General features: G+C 38.4%; 1 protein-coding gene across 1 annotated transcript; it reads left to right on the top strand.

The window, feature by feature from the left end:
• The first annotated feature begins 9,475 nt into the window (after positions 1-9,475).
• LOC124090405 (small ribosomal subunit protein eS24-like) lies at positions 9,476-9,985 on the top strand. Its single transcript, XM_046441105.2, has one exon. The coding sequence runs from the start codon at positions 9,510-9,512 to the stop codon at positions 9,909-9,911; it is 402 nt and encodes a 133-aa protein (XP_046297061.1). The 5' UTR covers positions 9,476-9,509; the 3' UTR covers positions 9,912-9,985.
• The last annotated feature ends 1,222 nt before the right edge of the window (positions 9,986-11,207 follow it).

Raw genomic sequence — 11,207 nt, forward strand, 5'->3', positions numbered from 1 at the left:
AGTGCATGCTGAAATTCTTTTCTGTTAAGTAACCCAAGGGTGCTACATACCCTGGGTCAAATTCCTCCGTCTCTCTGGGAACTCCTCCAGGGACATCTCTTCTGTAACAACACTGTGGTTAATTTTACACTCTTCTCTTCTCCTGGAGAGTAAGTTGTTTTTTTTTTCATAGTAGAGTTTAATTCTTTTTTTTTTTTTAAGAATTTTTTTAATATTTTTTTTTAGTTCTTGGCAGACACAACATCTTTATTTGTATGTGGTGCTGAGGATCCAACCCAGGCCGCACACATGCCAGGCGAGCGCGCTACCACGTGAGCCACATCCCCAGCCCAGAGTTTAATTCTTATTCCTTTCTATATTTCTCTTGCTTATTACCTGGCATAGGGCCTTAAATAGAAAGTAAAGTTGGGTTTGATGGCCTGAACCTGTAATCCTCATTCTTAGGAAGCTGAGATGGAGGATCACTTGAGTCAAGGAGTTCAAAATCACCCTGGGCAGCATACTGAAGCCCTGTATTTAAAAAAAAAAAAAATTGGCTCAGTGGTAGAGTTTTAGAGTTTTTGCCTAGCATATGAAGGGCCCTGGTTCTATCCCAAGAATCACACACACACACACACACACACACAAAAAAAAAGAGTGGGAGAGAAAGAGAAAAAAGAAAACATAGTGAGAAATCTGTTGGGTTTTTTTTTTTGTGTGTGTGTATGTGTGTGAAACTGGGGACAGAACCAGAACCTAGAGGTGCTTTACTGCTGAGTTACGTCCCTGGCCCAATTTTTTTGGTTTTGTTTGTTTGTTTGTGATATGGGCTTTCAAAGTTGCTGAAGCTGGGCTGGAATTTGCAATACCCCTGCCTCAGCCTCACAAATAGCTGGAATTACAAACATGCAACTCTATGCCTGGCTGAAATAGGTTTTTCTGTTTTGTTTTGTTTTATTTCTGGTGCTTGGTATCCAACCCAAGATCTCACACATACTGAATAAGTGCTCTACCACTGAGCTTCTATTCTCAAGCCCTGAAATATGTATTAAATTAATTAATCCCAGGGGCTGCGGTTGTGGCCCAGCGGTAGAGCACTCGCCTAGCACATGTGAGACCCTGGGTTCAATCCTCAGCACCACATATAAGTAAATAAAATAAAGGTGCTGTGCTCAACTACAACTAATAAATAAATATAAGAAAAAAATTAATTAATCCTTAACTATCAGGGGAAATTTCTATTTTTCTGAGACAAATGGACTGTCCTTTCTTTTTATTTTTGTTTTTCTTTCTTTTCTTTTTTCTTCCTTTTGTGTGTATATGACTACCACTGAGCCACACCATGAGCCCTTTTTATTTTGAAGCAGTATCTCCCTAAATTGCTGAGGTGGGTCTTGAATTTGCAATCCTCCTGCCCCAACCTCCTGAATCACTATGATTATAGGCCTGCACCACCACAATTGACTTGTCTTTTCTTATTTTATTTGTTTACTTTTATCTGGTGCTAAGGATGGATCCCAGTGCCTCACACATACTAGGCAAGTGCTTTGCCACTGAGCCACAACCCCAGCCCCAATTTGTCCTTTATTCATTGTGTACTTTTTATAGCACTTATTCAGGCCCAGGGCTAGAAGGCATGGGTGACATGTAATTCTATAATTCTTTACCTAAGAAAGCCAAAACAAAACACGATGTATGTTTGTTCCTCATTGTTCTCACAGAATAAACATGTTTATAACATGTTAATAAAAACTACCTGTTTTCTGGGGCTGGGGATATGGCTCAAGCAGTAGGGCGCTCGCCTGGCATACGCGTGTCACTGGGTTCGATCCTCAGCACCACATACAAATAAAGATGTTGTGTCCGCCGAAACTAAAAAATAAATATTAAAAAACTCTCTCTCTCTCTCTCTCTTAAAGAATAAAAATAAAAATAAACTACTTGTTTTCATTTACCAGAAAACAGTTTTAGAGTGAGGCATCATGGCACAAGCCTGTAATCCCAGTGACTTGAGATGCTGAGGTTGGAGGATCTCAAGCTAGCCTCAGCAACTTAGTGAGACCCTGCCTCAAAAGAAAAAATAAAAAGGGTTGGGGATATGGCTCAGTGGTTAAGCACCCCTTGTTTCAATCCCCCATACCAAAAAACAAAAAAGCAGGTTTTACTGCATGAACTTTGTCATGGCTTGCCTATTAACCAGCACTGTATTTGGTGCAAGATAAGTACTTAAGAGATAGCATTCATGTTTTCAAGAAGTTGCCTCTAGACAACTCCTTGTTGTCTAGGGCAGAAGTAAAGGATATGATACACAAAGGAAATGAAGTCAACCTGCCAAAGAGATTCCTGTAGGCCCATTTATGTGCCCAATGGTTAAGATATGGAATCAGCCTATGTGCCAGTCAGATGAATAAAGAAAATGTGATATATAAACTAAGCATGGTGGCATACACCTGTAATCCTAGCAACTTAGGAGACTGAAGCAAGGAGGATCACAAGTGCCAGGTCATCCTCAGCAACTTAGCCAGAACCTATATCAAATAAATAAATAAAATGGCTAGGGATGTAACTCAGTAGTAAAGCAACTCTGGGTTCATTCCCAAATACCAAAGAAGAAGGAGGAGGAGAAGAGCAAAGCAGTTACTGTTATGGAAGGGCTAGTTTGTTTGTTTGTTTGTTTGTTTGTTTTTTGGTACCAGGAATTGAACTCAGGGGCACTCGACCACTGAGCCACATCCCCAGCTGTATTTTGTATTTTATTTAGAAACAGGGTCTCACTGGGTTGATTAATGCCTGGCTTTTGCTAAGGATGGCTTTGAATTTGTAATCCTTCTGTCTCAGCCTCTGGAGCTACTGGGATTATAGGCACGCACCACTGTATCCGGTTTAGTTTACCTTTTATCTTATAAATATTAACTAAATAACATCCTTGATATCTATCATTCTGAATACTTCAGCCTATCTAATCATCCACCCCATTTTATTCAGATCAGAAGGGGCTGGGGTTGTAGCTCAAGGGTGGAGTGCTTGGCTAGCACGTGAGAGCACTGGGTTCTGTTCTCAGCACCTCGTATGAATAAATAAATAAAATAAAGGTCCACTGACAATTAAAAATTTTTTTTAAACCAAATAGGGCTCTCTAGTATAATTATCATTGCTTCCTTCCTCTGCACCTTCCATCCTCCAAGGATGTCATAAGCATCTTTCACTGGAAAGTGAGAAAGTGGTCATGGGTAAATCTAAACAAAGCACATTTAAAATTTTGCCGTTTTGTAATTTTATTCAGCACTATTTTTAATTTGGACACCTTTTTGACTGTTTGCAAGCTATCTGCTATGTGCAGGGATTACCCTCCACTTTCAAAATTCTTTAATTACTGCATCCTATTTCCCACATTAAGTGTGCCCCCATGCAGATTCTGCAAACTGCTGTCATGGCAATCATGTGAAAACATTTCCCTTTACTGTGCAACTCCCACTCTAAAGTCCTATAATAACTCTCTATTCCAGTCCTAAGCTTCCCCCTGACCCTAGGTACTGAAAATTGAACCAAGGGTTCAGGGGTACCACGAGCCATATCCCCAGTCCTTTTTATTTTTTATCTTGAGACAGAGCCTCACTAAGGTGCTGCAGCTAGCCTCAAACTTTTGATCCTCCTGCCTTCAGCTTCCCAAGTTGCTGGGATTACAGGCCTGTACCACCACGGTGGACCAGTCCTAGGTTTTCTGTTTTGGGTTTTTTTTTTTATATATTTTTAGTTATACATGGACACAATATTTTTATTTTGTTTATTTATTTTTATGTGGTGCTGAGGATTGAATCCAGTGCCTCACATGTGTGAGGCAAGTGCCCTGCCACTGAGCTACAACCCCAGCCCCAGTCTTAGGTTTTTATTGTCTCATTCACAGCTACTCTCTGACTAGTCCCCTCCTTACCTACCAATTTTATCCTTCCCCAAGACCCTACTGTCCACACTTCAACATACCTAACTCAAGTCCCAATTAATTCTTTTTTTTTTTTTTTTGGTACTGGGGATTGAACTCAGGGGCACTTGACCACTGAGCCATATTCCCAGCCCTTTTTTTTTTTAAAGAGAGAGAGAGACAGAGACAGAGAGAGAGGGAGAGAGAGAATTTTTTTAATATTTATTTTTTAGTTTTCAGTGGGCACAACATCTTTGTTTGTATGTGGTGCTGAGGATCGAACCCTGGCCGCACGCATGCCAGGTGACGGCGCTACTGCTTGAGCTGCATCCCCAGCCCCCCAGCCCTTTTTTTATATTTTATTTAGAGGCAGGGTCTCACTGAGTTTCTTAGTGCCTTACTTTTGCTGAGGCTGGCTTTGAACTCAAGATTCTCCTGCCTCAGCCTCCCAAGCCGCTGGGATTACAGGCGTGCGCCACTATGCCCAGCCATATTAATTCTTTTTGAATTAATATATATATATTAATTTTAATTAAATAGTTAAATATAATTAAATCATTACATATCTTTTTTGAAGATATATAATGATTTATTCAAATGCTTATTCAATCAGCCAACCAAAGCTTTTAAATATGTTTTAACTGAAAGTGTTTTTTATATTCAACACACTGATCTAAACATCAGATATATCACAAACTAAATATAACAGTCTGCTGAGAGCCACAGCCAAGTCGGGATGGTGCCAGAAGGAGTGGTTAAGAGGTGACCCAGGGAGCCATTAAGATGATGATAATTAAGTTATAATTGCTGTGACTGGATGATGCTGGATTGGGACAGGCTGTGTATTGAGTTGTACATGGACCCCTGCTGTCTGGCAATAGGGTGGCTCCATGAATAGGGCAATAGGGTGGTTCCTGCTGCCATTGAGTTCTCGAGGGTTCCAGTTGGGGCGGAGCCCGGGTGAGATCTGGGAGAGTTCCCGAGAAGGGCCGCGTGGGTGGCTTTCTCAGGAGTTCGGAAAATAAAGTTTGTTCCTGCTTGAGTGGCTGGTGATTTGTGCCCAGCTAGACTGCAGCAACAGTCCTAGTCCTCCAGCTTTGCATCCTTTCACAAACTCATTTCATAATCAGTTTCCCTTATAATAGACTGGCACTGTTTATTTTGTAATCCAATTACTTTTGAACCCCATTTTGTGCTTGGTGTTTGTGTGTGAAGCACATTTAATAGATTGATTATTTGATAGCTATCTGACAAAGCATTTCATTACACCCATTGCTCCTTTTAACCCCAAAGCTTTTGATAATGGGTAAACTCATAATGAGGAATTTAGAATGTAGCATCCAGCGAATAGATTACTGATGTTTTATCTTTGAGAATAAAACTTCTCCAATATTTAGGTAAAAATAAACCAGAATACATATTTCAAAAATTGGGGCTGGGGATGTGGCTCAAGCAGTAGTGCACTGACCTGGCATGCGTGGGGTGCTGGGTTCGATCCTCAGCACCACATAAAAATAAAATAAAGATGTTGTGTCCACCAAAAAACTAAAAAATAAATATTAAAAAGTTTTTTAAAAATTAGCAGTATTTATACACTGCTAATAAAATTATGTTACCTCCTCCTCCAGGCACTTGAACACTGAGCCATATTTCCACCATGTTAAGGCTTCCAATGTCCCCCTCCCTACTGAAGCCAGATTTTAAGTTAGGTAGTCAGTGTAGTTAGATAAATCGGGGTCTAATACCGAGTGGAATCTAAAATGGAGGCCATGCTGAAAATGATTCCAGGGAATGCAAAACAACTCATTAAATGTGAAACCCTTCAATAATCGTGATGCATTACTTTTAAGATTAAAAGTAGTCAGAAAAAGGAGTGGGGAATGTAAGGGTAAAAGAAATTGAAGTTAAAGCGTAAAAGTTAAAGGGTAAAAGACCGGGTGTTGTAAAAGTTTCTAAGCTGCAAGGTCTGAGTTAAAATGTAAAGGAGGTATTGTTAGGTTTCTATGTTACCTGCAAAACCTGAAATTTCTGTAGCTGTTAAGACAATGCTTAGAACCGCCCAGTAAACATTTCCCCTGATTGTCTGGTTGTTTAATAACTGAAGGGGTCTGTGTGGTTGCACGCAGGCCTTACAGGGCCTGAAACAATCAGTTTGAATGTAACCCCCTCCTTAGGAATGACCTATCACTCCAGCCTGACCTGTTCCCGCCAATGAATGAACTAATCATGTTTAGGAGTTGTTCAATTTTCCCGCGCCTCATGATGATTTGTTCTGATGTATACAAAGCCCTCCGCCCTCCCCAAAAAGTGTACTTAAGCAGTGCTCAGCCCCTGCTCGGGGCTCTGGGCTGCTTTCCCTTCTTGAGTGGGCACGGAGCCCCAGCATGCTGGTTCAATAAATCCCCCTTCTGCCAATTGCATGAGTGGTCACTTGGTGGTCTCTTTCTCCGACGTTTCGTGGGACCCTTACACTACCTGCTCCATTATTTTAATGCTTCTTAAATGGAGATAACCTATTTGGATTCTTTCTAATAGTACATGATTATTGTAAAACTTTGAAATATGGCTGAGCATGGTGGCGCATGCCTGTAATCCCAGCAGCTTTCGAGGCTGAGGCAGTAGGATCTCAAGTTCAAAGCCAGCCTCAGCAAAAGTAAGGCACTAAGCAACTCAATGAGACCCTGTCTCTAAATAAAATACAAAATAGGGCTGGGGATGTGGCTTAGTGGTTGAGTGCCCCGGAGTTCAATCCCTGATACCCCCCCAAAAGAAAACTTTGAAATATGGAAAACATTTAAGGTTACTATGTGTTCCTTCTTCCAAAAACATTCATTCTTAACTATTTGGTAAAGATCTTTACACAATTTTTGAAATATGTATTCTGGTTTATTTTTACCTAAATATTATCATAATACATCTCTAAGTGTGCAATCTGTTTTTCTTCAAATTACTAATGTACAGTAAATTTTGTCCACTTTCAGGTATAATGATCATAATGAATATACATTTAATTTATGAATGTATATTATTTATATGTATATATTGTTTATATGCATATTATTTGTTTATTTGTTAATTTTTGTAGTACTGGAGATTTAACCCAAGGGTCACTCTACCTTTGAGCTACATCCCTTTTAATTTCTTATGTTCAGGTGGGGTCTTACTAAATTGCTAAGGCTGGATTAGAATTTATAATCCTCCTGCCTCAGCCTCCCAAATCACTGGGATTACAGGTATGTATCACTGTGCCTAGTGTCATTTCTTAATGACAGAAATCCCTGAGCTTGAAAATTAAAAAACAAGCAAGCAGCTGGATATATTTTATATGATTACCCTTATAATAATAGTAGAAATAATAGATAATGTTTACTGCAGATGCTATATGTCAAGCATTTTTCTAAATGTTTTACATGAATTAACTCATTTGGTAATTTTATTACCCCATTATAAAGATAAGGAAACTAAAGCATAGAAAAGTTTACTTAAGATTCCACAGTTTTTTTTTTCCATATACTTTTACTTTATTTATTTATTTGTATGTGGTGCTACTGAGGATTGAACTCAGAGCCTATCACAATACGTGCTGCCCCAGCCCCCACAGTTTTGTTTTGTTTTGGTACTAGGGATTGAACTCAGGGGCACTTGACCACTGAGCCAGCCCCTTTTTTGTATTTTATTTAGAGAGAGGATCTCACTGAGTTGCTTAGTGCTTTCCTTTTGCTGAGGCTGGCTTTCAACTCGGGATCATCCTGCCTCAGCCTCCTGAGCAGCTGCAATTATAGGCTTGCACCACTGAGCGCAGCTCATAGTTGGTTTTTGATGGAGCCATATTTCTGACCCTAGAAGGTCTGATTCTCAAGTTTGTACATCTAATTACACTGTTATTGTGTATATGTGTTATATGTACTTATATAAGGTATGCCAAAGTGGAAAAATTCTACCAGTTATTCATTTAACAATGATTTATTAAGTATATCCTATATAATAAGCTTGTGCTAAGTACCATGCCAGGCCACAAGTACGTGAAAGTGAACAACAGACATGTCCTCATTCTTCAAAACAGTCAAATAGTAATTGAATAATGAGTAAGTATCTATAATAAATTGTAAGTCCTACTAAAAATAAGTATAGAGTGTTTTGAGACCTATGTAATGTAAATTTCTAGCCTCTTAGAAGGAATAGTATGAAAAATAACTGATTTTGTTCAAAAGACTTCTTATTTCTTATTTCCTTAATTTCTTTTTTTCCGTTCATACTGAAAGTTTTTCTTCAACTTCTCCTTTGTCTCCCTTGCTCTTCTTCTATTTTTCATCCCAGCAATGACCTAAATCTGGCTTCTTGTAGACTAAGCCCTCTTTAACACATTTGCCATCTGTTCTCCTTCTGGCTCTGAAGTACAAGATTTCATCCTCTGATGATTTTTCATTAAGCTACTCTTTCATAGCTTGCAAAGTGCTTTTTAGTTGATGAATCTTACATTTCATGATTAGACCTTATTTTATTATTATGCTAGAGGCTGACCTTTTGAGCAAACATCTAAATGTTATAAAAATATTTTGCAAACTCTTTGGCCCATATCTTTTCAAATATGAAATTATATTTTACAAAGCAATTATCTTTCATGTGACTAGCCATTATAAAATTTACATAAGGACTTTTTAAAAAGAGTTTGGAGAATTTGCTGAACATCTGAGAAAGATTTCCAATAAGATGATTTATTCTCTATTATTAATCAGTCCACAGCCCTCCCACATACTGCTTTCTTGTCATCTCAATTTATATTCAGATCTCAGGCCCCAGAGAATACTCCCCTGCTCACTTTCTCATTGTCCAAAGAACTCTGACTACCACCCCTTTGGGGGAGTGGCAAAGATATCATAATAGGTGTTAAAGAATACCGAGTATGGGGAATGTAAAGAAAATAATATCACAAACAAAGTTAAATGCATGGCAGTGCACATTGGAATTATATGGCATTCAAGCAATAGAGCAGAGGTCACTAAGGCCCCATCTTTTCAGAGTCTTCAAAAACAAAAGGAAGCTTTATTAAGCCAATGTGAGTAAATGTTTCCAATGATTAAATCAATATTGTTTTAGATTTAAATAATTTAAAGGGATTAAAATGAGAGATTAAAATGTACTAAAAATACTTATATAAGGTATGCCAAAGTGGAAAAATTCTACCAGTTATTCATTTAACAATGATTTATTAAGTATATCCTATATAATAAGCTTGTACTTAAAATACTTAAAATGCTATATGTCAAGCATTTTTCTAAATGTTTTACATGAATTAACTCATTTGGTAATTTTATTACCCCATTATAAAGATAAGGAAACTAAAGCATAGAAAAGTTTACTTAAGATTCCACAGTTTTTTTTTCCATATACTTTTACTTTATTTATTTATTTGTATGTGGTGCTACTGAGGATTGAACTTATTATGGTTGTAATAATAAAGTTACTTTTTAAAAAAACTGAACATCTGAAATGGATATAATGAATGAGGTTAAATATATAGCTCAATAACTCAATAAAGTTTTTTTTAATTGGAATAAAAAGGATATGACCTCCCTTTTCCTCCCTGGGTGTCTGAACGTCTACCGCCATCATGAATGACACAGTAACTATCCGGACCAGGAAGTTCATGACCAACCGACTGCTTCAGTGGAAACAAATGGTCATCGACGTTCTTCACCCTGGGAAAGCAACAGTACCTAAGACAGAAATTCGAGAAAAATTAGCCAAAATGTACAAGACCACACCAGATGTCATCTTTGTGTTTGGATTCAGAACCCATTTTGGAGGTGGCAAGACAACTGGCTTTGGCATGATTTATGATTCCTTGGATTATGCGAAGAAAAATGAACCCAAACATAGACTGGCAAGACATGGCCTGTATGAAAAGAAGAAGACCTCAAGAAAACAGCGAAAGGAAAGCAAGAACAGAATGAAGAAAGTCAGGGGGACTGCGAAGGCCAATGTTGGTGCTGGCAAAAAGCCAAAGGAGTAAAGATTCTGCAATGACTTTATCTGCGGTGATTATGCGACTTTTTCGTGAGGATTAATAAACTATAAAACCTTAAAAAAAAAAAAAAAGGATATGACTTTAAAATTTCAGTCCCTTAGTCAAACTAGCTTTTTCTAAAATTCTTTTTTTTTTTTCAAGATAGTAACATTTTTTTTAAAGATTGAGATAGAGAGAGAGATAGAGAGAGAATTTTTTTTAATATTTATTTTTTAGTTCTCGGCGGACACAACATCTTTGTTTGTATGTGGTGCTGAGGATCGAACCCGGGCCGCACGCATGCCAGGCGAGCGCGCTACCACTTGAGCCACATCCCCAGCCCCCAAACTAGCTTTTTCTTTTTCTTTTTTTCTTTACATTTTCTTCTTCTTCTTCTTTTTTTTTTTTTTTTTGGTCATACCACTGAGCCACATCCCCACCCCTTTTTATTTTTTATTTTCAGTAGGTTGCTAAAACAGCTTCCAACTTGTGATCCTACTGACTCAGCTTCCAGAGTTGCAGGGATTATAGGCATGCTCCATCCCACTCTTCAAATTAGCTATATGTTAAATGTCCAGGAACCACATGTGCCTAGTTATTACCACTTTGGATAACATGGTTTAGCACATAAAATTATCTTTTCTTTCTTTCTTTTATCCATGAGAGACACATCTCTGAGTTCAAGAAAAAGTTTATTGAGAGAGAATATCCGCCAGGCTGCTCTTCTGCAAGGCTCAGCAACATGCTGGAAAAAAAATTCTTAACTATATAGTCATGTACAATGGAGTAGTTAAAAAAATAACCCATCTGGTCCTGTGATTGTTACTTTATTGTGATTTCAGTAGTTAGGGACTCTTTGGGGGTGGGCCTAACCTGAAAGTCATGCCTGGGTGGACAGGTGCTGATTTTCAAAATGGAGTTACTTTGGCCTAAGGACCTAACTCAGTCTTTCTCCCTCCCTTCCTCCCTCCCTTTCTTCCTTTCTTTCATTTTCATGTGTGTGGTACTAGGGATTAGAGCCAGGGGCTTGCACATGCTAGACAGTGCTCTACCACTAAGCTACAACCCAGACCTTTCTAATTGTTTTTGAGATAGGGTCTCACTAAGTTGACCAGGCTGGTCACCAACTTGCCATCTCCCTGCCTCAGCAGCTATAGAAACTATTTTCTCTCCCCTTCTCTTTTATGCTATTAAAAAATACCTTCTTGGAGCTGGAGTTGTAGCTCAGCAGTAGAATGCTTGCCTCATACTTGTGAGGCACTGGGTTTGATTCCTAGCACTACATAAAAATAAATAAATAAA

Source organism: Marmota monax, unplaced genomic scaffold (genome assembly GCF_021218885.2).
Source record: "Marmota monax isolate L192 unplaced genomic scaffold, Marmota_monax_Labrador192_F-V1.1 WCK01_AAM20220418_F8-fsc00017, whole genome shotgun sequence".
Lineage (NCBI taxonomy): Eukaryota > Metazoa > Chordata > Mammalia > Rodentia > Sciuridae > Marmota > Marmota monax.